The 22,341-nt window shown below is 40.8% G+C and overlaps 1 protein-coding gene across 2 annotated transcripts in view; it reads left to right on the top strand.

The window, feature by feature from the left end:
- Positions 1-1,514: 1,514 nt before the first annotated feature.
- Positions 1,515-22,341, top strand: part of KDM7A (lysine demethylase 7A) — a 62,253-nt gene continuing 41,426 nt past the window's right edge. Inside the window, exon 1 of one of the 2 annotated variants that reach the window (XM_038153379.1) lies at positions 1,515-1,987. In XM_038153379.1, coding sequence (XP_038009307.1) covers positions 1,533-1,987 — 455 coding nt within the window. In that variant the 5' untranslated portion in view covers positions 1,515-1,532. The remainder of the gene's footprint in view (positions 1,988-22,341) is intronic. The other variant, XM_038153378.1, reaches the window with a different exon arrangement.

Below are 22,341 nucleotides of genomic sequence, written 5' to 3'. Positions count from 1 at the left end.
AGATAAGACTGACCCCGTGATAATATAAGAAACATCCAACTAAGGAGCAAGGAGTTGTCCATTTTCAGGCTCCAGGGTGGCTACATAGGCCAACACTCAGTTGCACAAACACAGAGTAACAACTCTAACGGGAACGGTTCGCTTGATAGTTGGTACTTTATGTGTCATTGATTCTGCAAGAGTTTGCAGGCCCTAGAAGCAGGACCATTAGAAAGCAACTTCCTGCATGTGTCTTTGAATCAGATTAATAAAGGGAAACAATATTTTTAATGACAGAGCCTCTTGGTATGTATTATTTCCTGAAACTCTGAAGTTGTCATTTGTTGCCTTACTGGTGTTTCTTGCCCCTTATGAATTTCACATCAGCTTTTTAGAAGACTGACTGTCTACGGCCCCATTTTGAGTTGCTGAGGTGCGTTGGAAAACTAAAGAGTATTGAAACATCCACAAACAATGTCCTGCAGGTCAGAACCTTGTGCACTTTCTAAATAGGTCAGGGTTTCATTTGAGAATCTGATATTTCTTGATCAAATCCATTACACTTCCTTTATTTCTCTGTCTCATTCTCCATTCAGTCACAGAGCCTGCGTGCTGGATATATTTGTTTTACATTTCTTTGCTGCCCATTTTGCTGCCAAATCATCATCTCGTGTTGCTTGTCTTATATAAATGTTAACATTAGCAAGCTTCACAATAACAGTCTGGAAAGGAAACATTTACTTCTGAGCGTCCCTCTGCCAAACAAACCTACAGCGTTTGCTTTTTTGTGGCTACTAGTGGTTAAGGCCATGGGTTGTAAAATGATAATGCTGTAGGCAGTGTCTGTTACAGTTGCGATCACTGTAACATGCACTTGCACATATTTATTGTTTCGTTTTTAAATTGGTACACGCAGTGCGGAGGACGTGGCTCTTCATTCCCTCATACAATATAATCTCCATAGGTCCTTGAAAGGCCGCAGGAAAAAAATCAACTGTTTTAAAAATCTGCTTTTTTGTTCTCGATGACACATAATGAAAGCATCAGTGTTACTTTTGTGTCCTGAAAGAAAGGCTGACGGCACGGAACGGAACAGCGCATGATGCACACGTAGGCAGAGAGCTTGACAAGAAATAACCCATTGCAAGCCCGGGCTGGGCAGCACGGAAGCGCCGGCTCCTCGGCGGGGTGTCGGGCGGGCGGGGCAGCCCGGGCCGCTCCGGCGCCGCCGCCGCGCTCGTTACATAACGGGGGGACGGGGGGCGGCGCGCGCCGCGTCCCGCGCCCGCCCCCTCCCGTGTCCTCGCGGCACCCCCGCCCCGCCCCTGCCCGCGTGACACCGCGGAGGGAGGGGGGGGCGGGTCCCAGCGCGTGCCTCCCCGCGGCCCGCCTCCCGGGAGGGGCGGCACGTGCGCGCCCCGCCCCGCCCCGCGCGGTCAACGGGGAAAATCGCCCTTTCCCCTCCCGGCCCGCCCGCGCACGCTCAGTCCCCGCCGCTTCGGGCGGCGCGGGGCGGGGCGCGAACCGTTCCGCGGGGCGCAGGCGCCGTGGGGATGGTCGCCGGGCGGGGCGGCCGGGGCGGCGCTTCCCCTCACCCCCCTCCCATCGCCGTCCCCGTCCTCCTCCTCCTCCCGCCTCCACGGGGGCCGGGTGACGCACGTGCGCGCGCCCCCGCGCGCTGTTGTCCGCTCGCTCCCGTGCCGCCCGCCCCGTGCGCGTGCCAGCCGGCGGCGGGGGGCGCGCGCGGCGTGCGGAGCCGGCACGCGCGCTGTTGTTATTGGCGGCGCCGCCGCGGCCGCGGCGCAGGGAGCGGGGCGGGGGGGGGAACGGGACGGGACGGGGAGGAGCGGAGCGGAGCGGGGCGGGCGGCTCAGTCAGGGAGTTCTGTAAAGATGGCCGGAGCGACGGCCGCCGCCGCGACCCCCGTGTACTGCGTGTGCCGCGAACCCTACGACGTGAGCCGCTTCATGATCGAGTGCGACATCTGCAAGGACTGGTTCCACGGCAGGTAAGGCGCCGGGCGCCGCGCCGGGGCCGGGCGGCGCGGCGGGGCAGTCGCCGGGCGGCACCGGGCACAGGCGGTGGCAGTCGCCTTCCCCCCTCCCGCCGGGGGGGACAATGGCTGCGCGGCGGCAGCACGGGGGGAGCGGCGGGCGCTCGCCCGGTCTGGCTCTCCCCCCCCAGCCCCCCGCCGCGGGGACAGTGCGGACGCCGGCGGCCGTCCCCGGGCACATGGGTCCGCGGCTGTGAGGGGGCGGACGGGCCGGGCCAGGCGGGGGGGGCTGGTTACGAAAGAGCAACAGATGCGGGGCTGACGGGGCCGGGGCCGCCCCGAAGTTGTGCCGACTCTGCAGAGGCGTCGCGTGTCCCCCCGCGCCCCCCGGAGGGTCTCTCCCGGGACAGGGCGGTCTCCCGGCGGAGAAGTGCGGACACCGGGGCTGTCCCCGGCCGGGTGCGAGCTCCGGGCTGCCCGTGCGTTTTGTTCGGGGGGCGGCGGAGGAGGAGAAAGAGGGTTGCCCCGCGCCTCTCGCCGCTTTGACGTTTCCAGCCCAGTCCCGAGCGGCCGCCGCTGCCGCGCGTGTGTTTTGCGAGCCGAGCGCGTGAATAATAAAAGGCCCGTCGGCAGCCGCTGCGAGCGAGAGGAAGCGGCGGCGGCGGCGGAGGGGATTCACGGGCAGTTAAACAAAGGAGCAAGTTGGGGGCCCGCGGCGGTGGCGGCGGCGGCTCGGCCGGGCCGGGACTGCGGGGCCGCTCGGTGCCGCCCCCGCCGTGCGGGGAGCGCCGGGGAGCGCGCGGCGCCCGTGATTGACAGCCCGGCGTTTAAATACCCCGAGCGGCAACAACAACAGCGCCGGCCGCCCGCGCCGCGCCCCCTGCCGGCCAGGGCCCGCACCGCCGCCCCCCAGCCTGCCCGCCGGGCCCGGCGCTCGCAGCGCAGCAGCGGGGGTCGTGTGCGGGGTCGTACTAGTTTGGGTTTGTTTTCCCTTTATTTGTTTTCCTCTTTCTTCCCCTCAAACGGCAAAAGACAAACGCCGACCGAAAGTAGGTTGCGTATTTAGGTGTTACTTAACAGTGATTGTTACACACGGGTGTTTAGTCGCCACGTTTTAGGACGAAAGGAAGGCTCGCCGCGTTTCAGATGTTTACTTGTTTGATTTGTTCTTTGTACATGGGCTTCTCCCGGCTCGAACTGCAGTATAATAGAAAGTGTGAAAAGGGCTTTGTAAACCATCAGAACTGGCAAAGCACGATTGTTGTACCTTAAAAACAACCTCTCATTAATATTTTTAACTAGACTGCTACTACTCTTGCCGGTACTGTTGTTTAGAGTGAAACACTCAACAGCTCTTCTGGGTTACAGCAGCTTAACACAAGTTTGTCAGAACTCGGTCACTGCCTGCAGTAAAGGTGCAGGCATTGCCTGAAGTGTTTGTGTGGTTACAGGTTCTTTCTCTTCCAGGTCTTCTTTTGCATTTGTGTAGTTGCTCTTTCAGAATGTCCTGGCAATTGCTCAGGTTCCATGCAAACTTAACTTAAATGCCAGCCTTGTGCGTCAGTATTGCTGAGGTACGGGTGAACTAAATTTCTGAAATTGTTATGAGGAAGAAAGTCTGGTCTAAAGCTGGGATAGACCACCTGGTAGCTTTCTTGGAGCTTGATGTGCAAAAAGCTCCACACAGGTTCCTGTGATTGAACTCTGTCATGTAATGGGTAGAAAAAGCCTGCTAGGACTGAACTGCCTTGGTAGTCTGAAATCCTAAGAGTGGAAAATAAGCAAGCAGGCCAGCAAGAGCTGGCAACAGCCATCCTGCTTTGGGACTTAGTTGCCTGCTCACCCAGTCTCATGACTAAGGGGCAGGTTTTTGGGAGACGTGTTACCCCCTGCCAGCTGTGGTCTGCTCTGGAGTGCCTTTCCCCTTGCTTTAAGAGTGAAGGCTATTACACAGCTTGTGAAAGAAAACACACACTCTTAAATCTTGAAGTTTTTGGTGAACTTCTTAGTTTCATGTGTTCTTGATTTTATTTTATTTTTTTTTCCATGGCCTGTGGGATGGGTCTGATGTGTGTTCTGTCTTAAGAAACATACAAACCCAGGCTGTGGTGTGCTAGCATGATACCTAGCACATATTATTGGATTATGGACTCTTTGCTGCCTTCCTGTCTATAGTCAAGAGAGTGCCTGAACAGTACAGTGGAGGCTGTACAAAGTCTGTTCTGGCAGATTGTTACTTAGTCCTGTTAAATTTTTATGTGTGTGTTTTTTTTCCCTGTGTGTTCTTCTTGCACTCTCTGTCTTCAAATGATTTGTACTTTGGTTTGCTGTTATCAATATATTAGTATTATGAAATATGCATTTTATTGCTTTTGGCAAATATTTGTGTTAAAGCAAATGTTTTGTTATGCCTGGCAAGGCTGTGAACCTGCTTTGTGGGTTTCAGTTACTCTCTGAGTGGGCCTAATATCCAGCCACAGTCTGGTGTAATTACCCCTTGTGAACAAAAGAGCGTAACACGGGTGCCTGAGCCCTGTTTGAGGCTTCGTCGCCTTCCTGAATGGCTTGTGAGAGTGCAGAGACTACAGAGCTTTAGATATGACAAACTGTCAAAGCTTTCAGACGTGCAAATCCATTTATATTTTAGACAACTTTTGTGTTTTCCCCATAATTTTATCTGCTTTAAATGAAAATGTCGCATTAAGCTGATTCCCGCTTTCTGACTTGTCTAGAATGTACTCCAGCTAGGATGAAGCATAAGAAGTCCTTTATGCTGCTCTGTGTGTTCAACTTTTTCTTGGATCTGTTCCATAGCTCTTGAAACCTCTTTAATTTCTTGGTTTCATCTTCAAATTATACGTATCATTCTGTGATACTTCTGGTGTTGTCTCTGCCTTTCTTTGTTTTTTAATGCTTTGCCTCAGTTATTAGGTTAACAACATTCTGTCATCTTGTTTGTGTTTTTTTCTGTGATATATTCTGTGCCAAAGTTACATGTCTTTTTTTAAACAGCTCTTGCAGTCAACGCTGTTCTTGAAATATATTTGTGAAGTTTGCAGTAATCCTGTTGAAATTTTTGTCCTTTTTTTCTGTCCATGATACATGTACTCAACTAGATTTATATGCCTTGCATAGATGTGACTTATTCCTGTAGACTAGATCTCAGGTCAGAACAAACTGAAGTTTAAGCATGTAATTCAGTTTTTGTCTGCACCGTGTAAGGTTGTCTGTGATATTTCAGAAGTAAAGTACTGTAGAATTGGCCTTTTGAGGAGGCTGGCTTTGTAAAGCTGCAGTGGTACTGTACTAGTTACAAACAAGTGTGGAGAAGTCAGTCAGGTAAACTGAGAATTAAAAATGCAAGTGCCCCTATGAAGTTTTGTGTGTTGCACTTTTCTGGGGATGTTTTGTTTCTCAACAAATGTGCAGTGAAATTCTAACATGTCTCAATGATGAATAGGTTAAGAAGTTATCAAATGTGTGCATGTCAGTTACAGATCTCTGCCTTTTGAAATGCCTGTAACCTTTCTAATGTATTATTACATTACAAAAAGGTGTTTGGCTTTTTATTTAATTAAACAAAGGAAATATTTTACTCTTCAAAGTTAGAGCAAGGTGGTATAAGAAAGGGAAAGCATCCTTTTTTCTTGTTGTTCAAAATTAGCAGTTTACCTGGAAATTTCGTAATGGTGTCAACTTTGGTGTCTTCCCCTCAAGGAGAAAATTTTTTATGTTTACAGAAATAAATATTTAATTTGAGCAGCTTAGAGGGCAGTCAGGGAAGTACAGCATTAATCTGTAGGTAGCGTACATATGTACATGCTTCTTTTGCAAAGCAAAGTCAAATTGATTAAATTTGTATGGAATTATTTTTAAATTGTTAGTTCTTGCTCTCAGGATTGATTTTGTATTTTGTATAGTCTAGAAAGAATTAACTTTGCCCTTTCCTACAGCAGTTCATTGGTGGCATTTTGCCATTAGGTGTTTGATGTTTTTTACAGCTTTGTCATTATTAGAAAACATTTAACAACATAATTTGAAAAGAAAGGTGATTCGTGTACCGCTTGAAGATTATAATTTAAACTGCAGATGCCTTGAGGCCTTTTTTCCTCGCATGGAGGAAAAATTCAGTGCCAAAGTCACATCTGAGCAAAGTTCACATAGAACATCTTTTCTCTGATATCGTATGGGTTTGAACGTGTCTTTGTTTGGTCTCTGAAGAAACACAAAGCTTTTCATCCACGCCTTAATATGATCTCGATGTATGATCAAGGTTTCCCTCTTATAGCTGTTAGGTTCCGTGGTACAGGTCTGTCTGAACGCACTGATTTGTACTCTGAAGGCAGGCTTTCTCCTTAAGAAAAGAAGGAAATGCATATGCTATAGTGACTACTTTTCCTGAATTGGTTCTTTGTTTTGGAGCTTTATACATGAGGTTCTCCACGATGGGCTTTGCCAACTCTTTGCTGCTGAAAGAGGCTGTCCCACTCCTGGCTGCGTGCTACTATAATTCCTCTTTTGCTGGTTCAGTGCTTGCCTGATTGGTAAATCAACTCTGGTCAGAAAACTGACAGAGCCCATTCTCTTGCTGGGTTAGCTTTTTGTTGGGTTACAGAGTTGAGTGGGCTTGTCAAAGGCTAGGATGAGTCCCAGAGTGTTGCAAAACAGTTGAAGGAATGTCTTGTTGGAAATGATACTGGTGGGAAAAGACAGAAGAGTTGCTCATTTTTTTTCCACACTGCCCACTTTGGGATTGATAGCTCACCCAGTTTTGTAGAGCCTTGTTTTTGTGTCTCAGTCACCATGTGTGATTCTGCCCAGGCCCAGTGGCTCATCCAGTGGGGGTTCAAGGGAATCAAGGCATTTCCAGTGCAGCTGCAGGAGCGCAACCCCAGAACATCATCTGTTTGCCGGGGTAGGCGAAGCTTTTGTGTCTGTCCTGGAGTTGGAGGACAAGGCATGGTGATGCTCGTGTCAGGGAATGTGGAGGTTGCAAAGAGATGGCTTACAAATGTTTTCTGGTGCAGACCTTCTCTTTACAGAAGATTAAAGCCTTGTAGTTAGAAACATTCAGGGACCTGAACTGAATCAACAAATGCTTGTCTGGTCAACAGAGCTCTGGTCTGGCACCAGAGAACTTTCAAGCTGGCTTTCTGGCTCTTGTGATGTATAAGCCTTAAATCCTTCATGTGGCAATTTGGTGGATCTTAGGGAGGTGTTTTAGACCTCAAGGGAAAACTGATGTGTCTAATGTTACTTTTCCTTGGCTTAGCCATGTTTCCTCAGAAGTAAGATGGAAGTCTCAACTTCAGTCCGATGAGCTGTTTACCCTCTGCCAAAGAATTAAGTAACTTGAAGTGACTTCAAGCTCTTCTAACAATACAAAAGCTGAAACAGTTTTGGTTAAACCGAAAAGAAGCTTGTTATAATGAGGATGCCAGACAAGCACTTGTGTAACTGGATGTCTGTTTCCAATCCTTTTATATTCTTTGTTTGGACAAACCATTTTTTTTTCCTCTTGGTTCCCATCTGTGAAGTGGGAAGACTTATTAATATATATTAAAGTTAGATGTGTTCTACCATAATAAGCACTGAAGAGTTGCAAGTATTCAAATTGCTTCAGTTTTTGAAACTGTGCAATAACATGTAGAACTGTGTGCAAGTTTTTCTCTTAATGGTTTTCTGGAAGAACTGGCTTTATTGGAAGTATTGGTGTACTTTGAAAGTTAACACTCCTTTCCTTGAGATCTGTAATTTTGTAATTTTTTTTTTCATTTGTTCTGGAATAAAACATAGTAGATGGTTTAGCTTATGCGTTCTGATAAAGTAACTAGGACAAGGAAAAACCATATTGTCCAATAAAGATCTGTAAGAGAATGGAGTGGTACACAATTCAGCTTTTTTAATTAGAGTCCAACAAGATTCTAGTGAGTTTCTAAACAGTTATTTAATGATAATAGTTCCAATTTCTAAAGCACAAATTAATTGTAACTTTTTCAATGTTAGTTAAAAGAGACTCAGATTTAGTTATTTAAACACTACCTCTAATTTTCTGTAATATTATAGTTCACCTATATTTTTGGTATAATTGTTTTGTTTTGGTCTTGACTGTGCAAATGAAGGCACTGTAAGTACATGTGTAATTTAACAGTGAATTTTTTATTAGCTAGTTAATTTATGATGATTTTATATTCCAAAATGTTATTTTTTGATGCTCATGAAGCTCTTCAGTATCTTCCTTTCCCTTTATGTTTAATACATAAATGATTTGAGAAATTCAGATGTTTGCAGAAGGCTCAGCTTTGTAACTTCCGTATCTAAGAAACTAGAGAGGCGAGAGGAGTCTGGTTGGTGGACTGCTGCTTGGTGCACCTAATTTCTGTATATACCTACTAGGTGCTACAGTGCAGAACGTGAAATATATTCTTTTTAATTTAAACTTGTCTTGATCTGTTGATAATGATGCATTCTCTTAGAGCAGCACATTCGCAGTAAAATGTCTTAAGTCTTACAGTGGAGTATCACTCTGTTAACTGCCAGTGGGCAAAATCACATTAATTTTGTTTTCATTCTTCATTTGTGGTTTCTAGCTTTTTTTTTGATAGTTTTCATATTCATTAGCTGTTTTTTTATGATCAGTGCAGTTTCTCTGCACTTTCTGCATCTTTTGAAAAATCATGTAATAATCGTCTCCATTCCATTCACGTGACAGTTTGCACAAATTGAAAATTAACTAATACTCTTCATATAACTATTTGTACTTTCCTTACATCACTGTAAAATAAAATACCATTGTCTCAAAACAGCTCTGAGTAATCAGTAAAGATTTCCATAGGTGCAAACTATGGAAATGCAAATGCATATACTTAAATCCATAAACATGCTCAAATTTTACCTTTGTCTCATTGCTCAAGTATGAAAATTCAATTAACAGCATTGCTGTTGCTTTATTATCAACATATAAGAGGTATTTTAGTAAAATATATAGCTTTTAAAAAGCTAAGCTATTTTTCATTTTGTCAGTTGTTTCTAATGTATTACAACATTAGCTCATGAATACACAGAACTAGCAGTCTATGGAGTATGAATTGTCTTGAGATGTCTGCTGTGTGGTGGTAATATGGATTTATGTGGCTGGTAACCCTCTTCAGGTCAATTCTGCTTTTGAATGGAATTAATATTTAATACTGTTTTCTCCATTACTTTAGCATTAACTAAAGTAGACTTCAAAACTGGTGTTTCTTTTTGAAAATACTGAGTTCATTTTTGCTCAGGCAGGCATAAATGCTGATGTTCGCCACAAAGGCAAGAAAGCTTTTTTTTTTTTTTTTTAATCCTCTCACATTATTCTGTCTTAAAAGCCAATTGGAGTAAGTATGATTGTTCTAGATTTTTAATATATTGTGGTCTGAAGTCTATTTATTTTCATCTGAAACTGTCAGCTGACATTGTAGCTAGGCTGGGAAATTAATTTCGTAAATCTAATTGTGTTTGTTCCGTTTACATGAATACTTTATTCACTTAAAGGCTCTTAAAGCTCTCTTCATGAAAATGAGTGCAAGGAAAGGTGATTCTCTGAGAAATGGAATCATTGATATTGAAGATATGTGATTGCTCTGTTCTGACATTCTTGCCACTTATCAGGCAGTGTTTTCTAAAGAGTGTGACATTTTTCTTTTGGAATATTGATGTTTGCCAATAAACAAACTCCAGATCAGGTAAATGAAGAGCAGCCAAAGAAATTGCTGTATCTTATTACCCAGCAGTACTTGTAAGACCTCTGGTTGTCTTGCTCAACATACAGATTTTTAGTTTTGTTTCAATAACAAGAATATTTGGATCTTTTCGCTGAAGGATTACATCATGCTGTTGACTTGCAAAACTTGGTATTAAGCACAAGCAGAAGAAGAGATATGAGGTGTTGCAAGTCAACACAGGGCTTTCAGGGTACTGCTGGGCTCATCTCTGAGGTGCAGAGTGCTGTATGGAGCAGTCCAGGAACAGTACCAAAAGCAAGGTAGCTGTGTTAACAGTGCACTGTTCTCAGGAAAATATTAGCAGTCTGCCCCCTCAGCATAGTGTTATTCCTTATTTCATGGAAGTGTGCAGTGTTGACATATCACAACCACAAGTCCTCTCTGTCCTAGGTATTTCTCTGTGCTTCTATTGCTTATGTAACAGAGAACCAAAATCATGTCAAGAAAACTGGTGTGCATGTAGTCTCTTAAATCTCAAGCTACCTTCTGACTACAGTATTTGTCTGCCCAGTGGACTCATCGGTGTGAAGCAAAGGTGAGCAGCAACTTGCTGCCTCTGATGTGCTCTCCTGTGTGAGCAGCTAGGACATCTCAGGGCATCCCTTTGCATCTCCTAACACTGCAGTAAAATGTGCTGCCCTGATGGAATGAGTATCACAGAAGTAGTTCAGAATGCTGTTCTTACTTTCACTGAGAATGGATGGAACAGCTGTAGTATTGAGTGATTGGCCTGATGTCCTTGCTGAGAAGTGCTTATTTAACACTTTAGAACTGAGTGAAAGCAGATGCCTTGGCTGTATCTTCCACTTCCAGCATGGTCAGCTGGCTTGTGCTTGAAGCATCATGAAACTGAAGGATTTAGGTATGAACTAAGGTTAGAGTGTCATTTGAGTAGATCAGAAATTGCTGAAGCAAAGGTGCAGCTCTGAAGACCTCCTGCAAATGTTACCTCCTGACTTTTGTAATTTAACAGTAGGGGCAGATTCTAATTTCCCTTCAGTTTTTGGAATTGATGGCTCAACTAGCATTGCCAGTGAGAATATGCTGAGCATTCTATTTCCTGGTCCTTATTTGACTGTGGAAATAAAGTTGTTGTCTAATGAAAAAAAAATGCAAACCCTCACTTTAGAGAAGAATAAACCTTTTTACTCCTGGTTGGTTCTGATACTGAATAGATCTATCACTGTAAGAGGGAACAAAATCTTGTATATTAGTGAAAGGAAAATATCACTGGTACCAGTGTTCGGCCTCTCAGTGTCTGGTGCTGTTACTTGCTTCCTTGAAGAGGCTTTTGCGTACATTACGCTTTTTTTCCTGCAAGTAGTTCCTTACATTAGGGAAGAGATCTAATATTTATCTACAACCCTGTTTGCTTATTGCACATTAGTGCTGTTGTGCCTTTTTTCATTCCCCCAGCATATGAATGCCAGTGCTTGTGTCTAGTTGGCTGGATCTTTGTTTTTCATAGGGTTGCTCTGTGTCTAATTCTCCTTTTTTTCTTTGATGTCTGAAACAGTGATGCTATGTGGGGACTGGGACAAGGAAATGAGCCAATATCATGAACAAGTGGTAAAACAGGGGGAAAAAAAGCTTTAGCCTTTCATTATGTTCAGTGAAATGATGTTGAGCAGACATCTTGTTTGTCTGGACCAAACTTACATGAAACAGGCATGGGTACGTTTACACTATGTGATTAAGAGTGAGCTGCAGTGCATTCCTTACTGGTTCTGATACACCTGTGCCAAGAAGGGAAGTGAATGCATCCCTGCAGTGTGTGATGGCAGTTCTCAATGCAAGCTACTTGGAAAATTCCCAGAGAGTTGCTAGTGGACCATAGAGCAGCTTGAAGCAGTAAAGTCTCTATTTGCAGTTTTCCAGTCCATTCCAGGGCAACAATAGTAAACTCTGACATGATTTTCATGACACGTTATTAAATGCTTTGAATACTCTATTTTTTTGGTGGCGGGGTTTTTTTCCCGTTTTTTTCTTGTACCTCTAATAGAGAATTTGGAGATAGAAGTAGCACATAAATGTTTTATATGAATGTGTTGGTTAACTTAGTTAACCACCCATAAAAACCTCTGGTTTTTATGCCAACCTGAGGAAGCTGTACAAGCATCTTTCTGGTGTGAGCATATGCATTGCTCTGAGCCCATGAGAAATCCATCAACTTTCTATGAAGCTTGTGCACCACAATATTTTGGAACAAGTTTTTGTTAGGAAATGTGCTCTGTCCCTTAATATGCTTACCATGTGTTTAGAAGAAAAACTGTAAATCTCTGAATTATCATTGTTGGAAACATACTGACTGTGTGCCAAGAGGATGGGAATAAAGTAGATACTTCCTTTTCAAAACTGTACCAGACACAAAATAATTGAATGGAACTTATGGTTTTCAGGTGTCTGAAAAATTTGAACTGAGATCAGAAGATTTTTCTGCTCACATGGGGTATCTACAAAGGGGGTGAGCAGCCATGTATAGAGGAGGTGGAAAGCTGGATGGAGAGAGCAGAGCTCAGGAGAGTAAAGACAATGTGAAGAAAACTTATCAAAACAAAGAATACGTGGAGAATATTGACTTGTTCTTCAAGAGTGTGAAGTTTTAAATTTGAGCATTAATTTGTGACTGAAAAAAACCTCTGTGCTAAAATGTCTGCTGCAGTGACCAGTCACCCTGAAGTGATGTTAGGAAGATCCAAGTTCTAAAGCAGCCAGTGGGTTTGATGAAACTTGCTGATACAAATGCATGGTTGAGTTTTTGATTGGATGGAAACTACTTTATGGTGTGCAGAACATAAGGAATGATGATCCACATTAACTCAAATTTAAAATGTAACTTTCAGTAGCTTTCACTGAATAGTATTTGAGACCTTCACCTGAATCAGCTGCAGCTAGTCCAGTTTTAATTACTGCATTTTCTGAAGATAAATACATAGTTTGAGGTTGTCTTATGTAACTCTATGTCTTGAATTGCTAAAGGAGGAAAGATGTCTTTTTAAAGACAGCTGACTCTGGGTGTATTTAAATTGATGTACTACAGATTACATTGTAAGGTTGGGGAATTTTTTTTTAAATTTTTTTTTAGTTTCAGTTAGTTTCATAGCTGGTGCTATGTAATATAAACAAACTGATAAATAAACTTTTCTTCTGTAATTGAATTGTAAGAAAATAGCTTAATAGTTCACATTCAGCGATATGTCAAACTCATTAAAGGCTCTTTAGAGATCATTGACCTCCAAATCTTTATCTAGGAAATACTTCTGGTAAGAGATTATTCTTCTGTCAAGTATTTACTAGTTTTGCTAATTATCGAAGAAGAACCTCTTTGGCACTTTCGCATTATGTTAGCGGAGGTTGTAAAGAAAAGCAAAACATCATTATCACTTTGAAGCCAGAAAAGCAGCACCTGTTAAGTGTTACTTATACTCCAAAAAGCCTGGAAGGTATGCAGCATGTCTTTGGCAAATTTCAAGTCCTTGCCAGTTCCTGAAATATTTAGAGAAATGGACGGTTCTGCTTTTTTTAAAAGGAAAACAGGTGCATTCCTAGTCCAGGAGATAGACTACCATATTTATGTAGGAAGCACTATTAATCTGAATACTAAAAATAAGTACTAGTATGTCTTAAGACTTGGAAAAGGTTGTGCTGCAATTCATGCTCACTTTATTCACTGATGTCAGGAGCAGGGACCAGAACTTAAGATAATCTTGTCAGTGTCTGAGGGTTTTAACCAGACCCTTGTGCTGTGGTCACGTTACATTCTGTTCAGGGCTCATAATTCTAGGATACTTTTCTGTACAGCAAGAGGTCCTAAGTGGGGGAGATAAAGGGTATCTTTGCATAAAAAGTGAGTTGGAGGTGAACATTCCTCTGAGATGTGTGGGCTTGAACTCTAATATCCTGAATAAGCACATCTCAGTTGGAAAACTTCTCCTGTCGTAACAACTTTTTAGTGCCCAGCACTTTGACAGTTTGGCTTAGACACCAGGGAACGTGGCACATGCTGGGTGGGAGCACAGGGTGAGCACAATAGGGGGTGCTTTTGGAATTTTTGGGTGAAGTGGTAAGGTGCTAGCTGAGTGTAGGTACTTCTGAGGTTAGCTTTCTTCTGAATTTAAGTAGGCTTTAGGGACCGGCATCTTTAACTGGATATTGCCCTAATAGCCATATATAGATGAATAATTTGTTCTGTGTTCTTGCAATTTCTTTTTTTCCCCCTGCTGTTTAGATGGATTTCATATGCTTTCATCTGTGGCCATTGGCATTTGTCCTGTCTGTTACCTTTCCCCTTCCATCAGGGCAATTTTCACATATTGATATTTATGCATATTGGTAAAGTTGGAAATATTCTCCCAAAGAATTAATTTTGTGTTTTTCACAATCAGTGAACCATAATGTCTCCTGTAATTTTTACAGGAATGGTAAATCAGTATTCATCTCCAAGGGACCTTTTGCAGTAGGACCTCTGCTTCATGCTTCATATTTTTCTTGTGTCTTTCTTTGAACATTCTTGTTGGAGTCATGGGAATTTTGCCCACTATGAAGAAAAGGTATTTTAAGAGATACGTATATGCGCACTACACATACACTGATATATGGATAAAATCATCTTCTTTTTCCCCATATAAAAGCACTGGAGCTGAGTAGCACAGACTGTGAAGTCAAGGTTACCTCTAAAAGTGTGTGTGTCAAATTTAGATGAAAACGTGGATTTGTGCTTTTGCAAATACTTCAGATTACTCTAAATAGCATATGATAGAGCAAAAATGGTTTTGGTAACCTGGATCTGAACTCATAAGAATTTTAGATTAAAATCAGTATGTCCAATTATATCCGGAATAAAAGTAATGGATGCAGATAGAATTCAGTGCTGATGTAGCTCAACCCCCAAACTCTTTTTAGCTTTGTTCTTCACTATTTGAAGTTTCCACATGGTCTGGAAATTACTGTGCTTCATTAATTCCATCTGAAGAGGATTGAACAGTTAGATTTTTGTAGCTAGAATAATGTGTAAAAGTAACTTCTTGATATGTTATGGACTGCATGAGTGCAGTTTTGACCAGCATGCCCCTCTGGACCTCTATAAGCAGCTGAGAATCCAATAAAGATCTCTAAATTATAAGCATTATCTAGTTGATTGAAGGAGCTTTTTCTACTTACTGCTCTGCCAGCCAGCCAGTGTAACATCTGATATTTAGACTCATTATCTGTGTATCTGAAACAGTTTGCTTGTATCATAGCTTAAATAGAAGTTAATGTAATCAGATACTCCATCTGCTTTTGAAACGAGCATGGTGAGCTAGAGATGAGCCAGTTTGCTCTCAGATTTCTTTAGAAATGAAGCATCTGTCTCTATTTGCTATTGACTGCAAATCTATTTGCCTTATACAAGTAAGGTATTTCAAAGCTATAGGAGCCATTGTGTGATTTTTTTATGTTGTGATCAGAAGATGCAGAAATTATTTAGCTTTAAAAAAAGCTTGCTAAAAAGTCCCTAGCAATGTCTGAAAAATATTGCAGGCTGGAGGAAGAATTACTCAGTTGAGAAGAAGAGGAGTTGAAAAATGCCCTTGATTTTTATTTTTCATTTTTTATTTTTCTTAAAGGAGAACTATTTAATGAGTTGAATTTTAAAGGCGAAGGAAGCTTTATTTCAGGTACAGCTGTAAAGGCTCTGAATGCTACTGTGAGTGTTAAGTTACTTAGTAGAGGGCTCCAGGAGGTCTTTAAAACCAATCTGGGTAAGAATTTTTTTAACCCATTTCAGTGGTAAAGTGTTTTTGGTATAAGGAGCCAATTTAAAGGTGTGTAAAGCAGGCTGAAGCCAAGTTTGCTGTTGCTGCAGGCTGTAAAGGAAGAGAACAGACACACAGTAGCTCAAGAACAAGGGATTTGCAACAATGGAGGTTTAAGGTTGTGCTAATACTGTTTGCTGGGGCTAAAATGTGGGAGACAGAAGAATGTACCTCCTACGTTGTTAGCAAAAAAGTCCTATTTTCAAATTATTCCTGACATCATTTTTCAATTGAAGTCACACAGTGTAAAAACAATCATAAGTGTCCTAATATATCCCCTCAGGCCAGGAAGTCATTGTGGGTTTGTTGTTGTTCACCTCCAAATCTTTTTTTATCACTTGAGATGCTTGAGAACAAGACAGATCTGATGGTGTCTACTGACAGTGTTACTCAGGATGTCGTAAGCTTTGCAGACTGTGTATTGCATAAAATAACTGCTGATAGTACTTGTCAGGCTTCACAATCTTTTTAAACAGCTCATCTTTATTAGGCAACATGATCTTTCTAAACAACTCATCTTTATTAGACAACTGGAATAACCAGCTTGTACTCTCTCTGTAGGAGTCTGCAGTCCGTACACTTTGTAGATGAGGAACATTCAACACTTTTAGCTGTTGAGAAGGAGATGGAGCTGCTGATAGCAAAAAATTCCCAAATGGATTAAAAAATGCTTAGAGTGCAGATTGCCTGAAAGAGGTGGTTGAATTAATATTAAGAGACACTTGTTACATAAAAATGATATAATAAATGGGTTTTTTGTGAGACTTTAATGTAGGTAATTATGGAATTTAGAAACTGCTGAGAGTATGCAAGCCAGTGAGTGTGCAAGAACCATTAGTGAGATTTTGGTTTGATCAGTCTCTAAAAAACACAGGTATCATACCACTTCAGAGTGGTCCTCATGTATCTCTCAAACTAGAAGGTGGGAATTTAGCTGACGGTTTGTCCTTTTGATCCTCTCCTGCTTTACAGAAAACTGTGTTTGATGTGGTTTAGAAATGTAGCTTCCAAACTGTTTGGGTTACTTGTTTTATCATTCCTGTTGTACTGCAGTGTGTTACTGGAAAGAGTGTTTGTAGGCAAATAATATATTGGTAGTGGCATAATGTCATACACCTGCTGAGTACTTGCCTTAGCCACTGTTGTAACTGGAGCGACAGATAACTGGTCTCAAGGAACTGATTAGACACTTCATGAGAGAAAGATGCCTAAAAGAAGCCAGACTAAGACCATCTTAATGCTGTGCTAAGAAAACCTTGGTTCACATATGACATCTAGTGCCAATGTGTGTGTCTCTTGGACTTGATTATGCCTCTCTTGATGTTGTGCAGGTGTATGGTTAAAGTTGAAGAGGCTTTTCAGATGTAGGCAGGGATGTTCCCTGCAATCTTATTGGTAATTTATTTGCAATATTAGGCCACATTAGTTCTGAGTCTTAGTGAATAATGAAGGCCTGGCCAGGTCTAGTGACTTCCACTGCTGGGAGGAGCAGTCCTACTTCCCATACCCTTCTCTCCAGGTTACATAGTCCTCTTCCCTCTCTCATGGATTGCCTCTCATGGTTGCCCAACTGTGACTTGATAAACAGGCAAAAGACTGGCTAGGTTAGTTTCTGTCAGATTAATGAATAAAAACAGGTTGCCTTGTAACCAGGCAAGTATCAGGGCCATTGCAGGGAAGGGGAATGGGAGTGCTTGCTTGGAAGGGAGTGGGTAACCTGCCCTGTTCCAGCAGCTGCAAGCCATTGAATCAATGCAAGCTATGTCATATAATTGGTTTGTAATTTTGGATTGAACCTCAGTTTCTCTTCATTGGGTGTGTTTTTACAATTCTGTTAATTTCAGTCTTTTTTCTTTCCCTTCCAATGCCCTCTCTCTTTGAGACAAGTAACTAATATGTCTCTTCTGTGTATAATAGGCCCTTGCTCTACCTGATAGGAAACTGCGCTGGAAATGGAAATGAAAATCATGTTTATTAAGTCAGAAGATCTGGTTGAAGTGCAAATAGATCTTAAAACCATACCATATGCATGTTTGAGATGGCTAGTGGAAATTGACAGGAGTCTGCATAAGTTGGAGCTGAGGAAGATTAGGACAAAAACCTAAGACTCTAAAAGTTGAGGCAGGCAAACGAGTGTAGACTGTATATCATTGAACTGTTAAGGTCAGAAAAGACCTCGTAAGATCATTTGAGACTAACCATTAAACTACTGTCATGTTCCCCACTATTCCATGTCCCCAGGCGCCACATCCACATGTTTTTTGAACATTAAGAGATGGTGATTATGTAATATATGTATATATATATTTACACATGTAATTAATAATTAGGGATATGTTCTAAGCAGCTTTAATTTGCTGTGTTAAAGTTGCCATAGTTGCTTCGTTCCTGAAAGAGTGAACGTTTAACTAACTTGTATGCTGATTTCCCTTTTCCACCCTTTTGTTATCTCTGTAGAGCTTAGGCTATTTCTTCCTTGTTTCTACTGGGGAAATAATGGTAGCAGTTTTGGGTAGGAGTTTGTTCTTTGGTAGAATGCAACCACACAGAGGTGCTTAGTTAAGATGTCTGCTTCAAGATGGGTATGGAGGCTGCTTTAAATGGTTGAAGATTTTGTAGTGTGGTTGGTTTTTTTGTTCTCTAGAGTTCAGACAAGAGTGTTAGTTTTGCCTTTAAACCCTCTGATTTGAAAGTATTATTTTAAAGTACCTTATTTTTGCTTATTGTAAGTTCAGGATTTTCTTTTTTTTATTAAGCAGAGTTAGAATAACCCTGTCTGGGAATTGAAAGAAGGCAAATTACCTAAATTAGATGTAGTTATGTGTCAGGGCGGTTTACTAGGTTCTGTTTTATCTTAGAGGGGAAGAGGTTAACTGTTGGCCTGAAGTCTTGAGGAGGAGATAAAAATATATCATTGAAGAACATCCTTAATCACCTAGAAAACCTTTGTCATTAGTGTATACAGAAGCAGTTATTCTCTCTTTTTGTTTCTCCCTTTCAAAGCCCTCTCTCTCTAAACCAAATAACTAATACGTGCTTTCTTCTGTGTGTTTAGGGCCCATAGTACCTAATGCTGCTTTTACAGACCGCATTATAACCAGAACTGAAATTCATGCTGGCTGTGGTCAGATAAATTGGGACTCCAGTGTTCCTAGAATTAATTGAAATCCAATGTTAATCCTTTTTCCTGCATCAGTTGTGGGAAGGACAGGATAGTTCTCATTTATTTCAACAGGCTGGCTTCATGCAGTTGCAACTTCACTAAGAAACAGTGCCTGAAGTCAGATTGGACTATTGTTCCTTCTTCTCTTTGGTGTGTCAGTCTGCCCATGCTGGGAAAATGAATGGAGAAAGAGAAGTCTGAACTGCTGTAGAGAATCTTGCTGAATTCCTGAGCAGTGTGCTTTGCTTCATATTTGTAGGGTTACACAGATTATTGGTTTTAAACTGCTAAAAAGAATTTCTTCATGTCAGATCAGTGTATGTTTTTTCTTACTTTCGATGAATCTTGTATCGTGATTCACTTGCTGGTATCATCTTTGTTTCTCTCAATAGTTTCACACTGAAATAAGGCCTTCAGTTATCACAGCTGCTTTTAAAATGTCTCTTTTTTTTCTCTGCTCTCTGACAAGTTGTTTAGTTTTGAGGTCTGCTGTAATTTTCTTAAATGTTATTTCTTTGATTGTCTTGAGGCAGCTTACTTTGCCAAAATATACACTAGAAGATTCAGGTTCCTTCAGACCTTCATTTCTGTAAAACAGTGTTTAAAAGGATCCAAACAAAATTAATTGTAAATACTGTTTTAAAGCAGCTTGATGCAATCAGTGTGGTTGGGAAGAATAAGTAGAAATCTCATTTGGCATAGGAAAGATGAAGAATTTGCTACGTGCTTAATAGACAATACTAAACAGAAGTAGTACATCAAAAGTACTTCAGTAATGTTAATTTGGCTCTATCAGGAAATTGTCATTAGTAAAAGTAACTTCTCATAAAGCTGCTACACATCATACATGACGGTGGCTGCCATTATGGATCAACCTGGATTGTGTGTCTCTTCCTGGAAGTTATACATTGTAGTGAAAAGGTTGTTTGACCTCAGTGTATATTTTTGCACATAATTGTTTGGATTTTCGGAGCGTGTAATTATTTGACTTCAGTTTGAATAGTCATTTGACTTCATTTTACTTAAATTCCTAATTTTTACATGAAATGCTTGTGTGGAAAATCAGCTTTCCACACAATCTTTTCACCAATGATTAGAAAGAAGAACGTGTTGATTATGCCAAATATTCAGTTGTCAAAGTATGTTCTAAAAGTAATAACTCTCTCTTACCTTCATTCCAGCAATTTCAGTAAATTGAACTTTCTGTCTTTAAAAACAGATTTTGGAAAAAACCATGTTGAGTTTCAAAACCATACCAGTTTGTTTTCAAAACAAAACTGGACTGGAATTGTGGAATGGAAGAGTCAGTTTACAAATAATGTACATCACAGTTTTTTTCCTGAGATTTGAGGTAACATGATGATTATGTAGTTTATGTGGCTACTTTCTCAATGCAGGTAGAATGTTTGTTGTATTTGTAACTGAATCTATTTCATTATGTAACTCGATAGCTTTGTTCCATTGACCATAGTTTTCCTATTAGGTTTCTACATTTCAGAATCTATTCTTTAGAATTAAGCTTTCATTGACAAGGTATCATGTACTGATTTTATTTGTTTTAACCTCTGTGTTTAGAGGGAATGAAAAGCACTATTACTTGAGAAAGAATTATGTATACTGATTTTCTTTTCCAATAGAAAAAATGTGCAAGAGTATTGCCACTAAAAGTGTTTTCTGAAAGGACAACACTAGCATCACTCTCAAACTTTAAGTTTTATTTCAGAAGATGCAAGAAGTCTGAACTTTTGGAAGGTCCTTTGGAATTCAAAATAGCTCATATACCTGTCTGCATGTTTGTGTTGCTGCAAAACCTCATTTCAGAAAAATAGTACATAATTTAAAAGCAGTATGGTTGAATTGCATTAGGGAAGTCTAAACCTATGTAATGAACCTTAACATTTTTAATGTGCAATTTGATGGTTCATCATAAGTAGACCAAGGCCTCTTAAGACCTTGGAAGTATCAGAACAGATGTGTCTGAGCCAAAGGTCAGAATTTTTTGTATATTACAGCATGCAGCATTATTTTTCTTGGAATTCTTACCTGTATTGAAGGATGATGCAATATTTAATAAGTTAGTATATTTTTAGGTATTTTGAGAGTTGGCCTTACATGTCATTTTTCTTAAGAACTTGGTGGAATGTGTGTGGAATGTGCACAAAAACTAGGTAGGCTGTTGGGCCAACATGCATGTATTCTATACATATCTTAAAACATTGTGGGTTGTTTGGTTGTTGTTGTTTTTATTGTTTTGTTTTTGTTTTGTTGGGTTTTTTTCCCAGAGAAAATGGGTATCTTAGGGGAAGCTTTCTACAGAAAGGAAAACAGAATAATTGCTATTTTATAAACTATTTTAAAGTGCAGTTTTGGATGTTATTTGTGTTGTGTCTGATATCAGTTGCTCCCTTTTAAAAGGCATTTTGTTTTACAAAGTGAATATGGCAAAAGAAAAACCTCAAATATTTTTATGTGAAGTGATTCTTTTTTGTAATTTAAAGCAGGAATTCAATATCTAGTATATAGAAGTTTGTAATTTTCAAAAATTATTTCATTTCTGAAGTAAATCCTTGTAAGTTTGTTGTGATTCCAAAACTATTACCATGCTTATCATGATAAGATGAAGAGATAATGGAAAGAAACACCAGCTTTCTCATCTTGCTTTGTGGCTTCTTTTGGTCTGCTTTGTTTTCTTTAGTGTAATTGCATGCATTTTGAAGAGTGGGGCTGGAGGGGAAATAGCTTAAGGTCCAGGTTTTGAAAGCTCACAACATTTATTTTAAGTTTTAAACTCTTCTTCAAATAAGCTTCATTTTTTCATCTGTTTTTGTGCTATGGGATGGTATGGAGTCTGTCCATAGTATTGTCACACTGACTTTGTCTTTCTCTTCCTAATTAAGCATTTTAATATTGTCCCATAAAAAGTGGCAGATGTGGCTGGTTGTGGCAACATCTTTAGTACTTCCATTGTTTTAACCTGTAAATACTGCCTTGGCATTCTTTTCCCACTTGGAAAGCATAGGCTTATAATAAATGACTAACCAGAATTCCTTAAAATCTTCCAGACAGACCTCCTACCCTATACTTTTATTTGCATTCTTGGAATGGAATAGGAGAAGCTAATGTTTGCATAACTTGCAGGCTCACTAACTAATTTTGGGAATAATTACAATAGGTTTTTTTGGTTTGTTATGCTCAAACAGATTAGGACTGAAACTAACAAGTGCAGACCTTGTTACAGGTAAAATGAAAAGCTTGCTTTAATGCTTTGCTCAGGATATTAAGAAAAATAGCTCTCATCCTTGGTGATTTGAAATTCAATATTAAGGCTTGATAGTAGAAGGTATATTATCAGCATAAGATTGCTAAACAGTCATCTCCTTATTGTTTAGCGATCATTTTTTAGAAAGACAAAGTAGAAAGGAAGTAACAGAATATTTTCTTACATGTGTCTTCTTGAAAATAACATTGTATTGTATTTGTTAAGTAACTGCATATAAGTAAAACGTGTATAATTTTATTTTTTACTTATGGGATCTTACTGTCAAGGTTTTAAAAACCATCTAAAAAAGTGAGTTAAGTGGCAGTTTTTTTCTTTTGGATCAGCTTGTTGAACTGACTTGTCATGTGGCTGCCTGATGGTTTAGATCTGGTGAG

This window comes from Motacilla alba, chromosome 1A (genome assembly GCF_015832195.1).
Source record: "Motacilla alba alba isolate MOTALB_02 chromosome 1A, Motacilla_alba_V1.0_pri, whole genome shotgun sequence".
In the NCBI taxonomy this organism is placed as follows: Eukaryota; Metazoa; Chordata; class Aves; order Passeriformes; family Motacillidae; genus Motacilla; species Motacilla alba.
The sequence above is the reverse complement of the archived record's forward strand: the minus strand, read 5'-3'. Positions and strand labels throughout refer to the sequence as shown.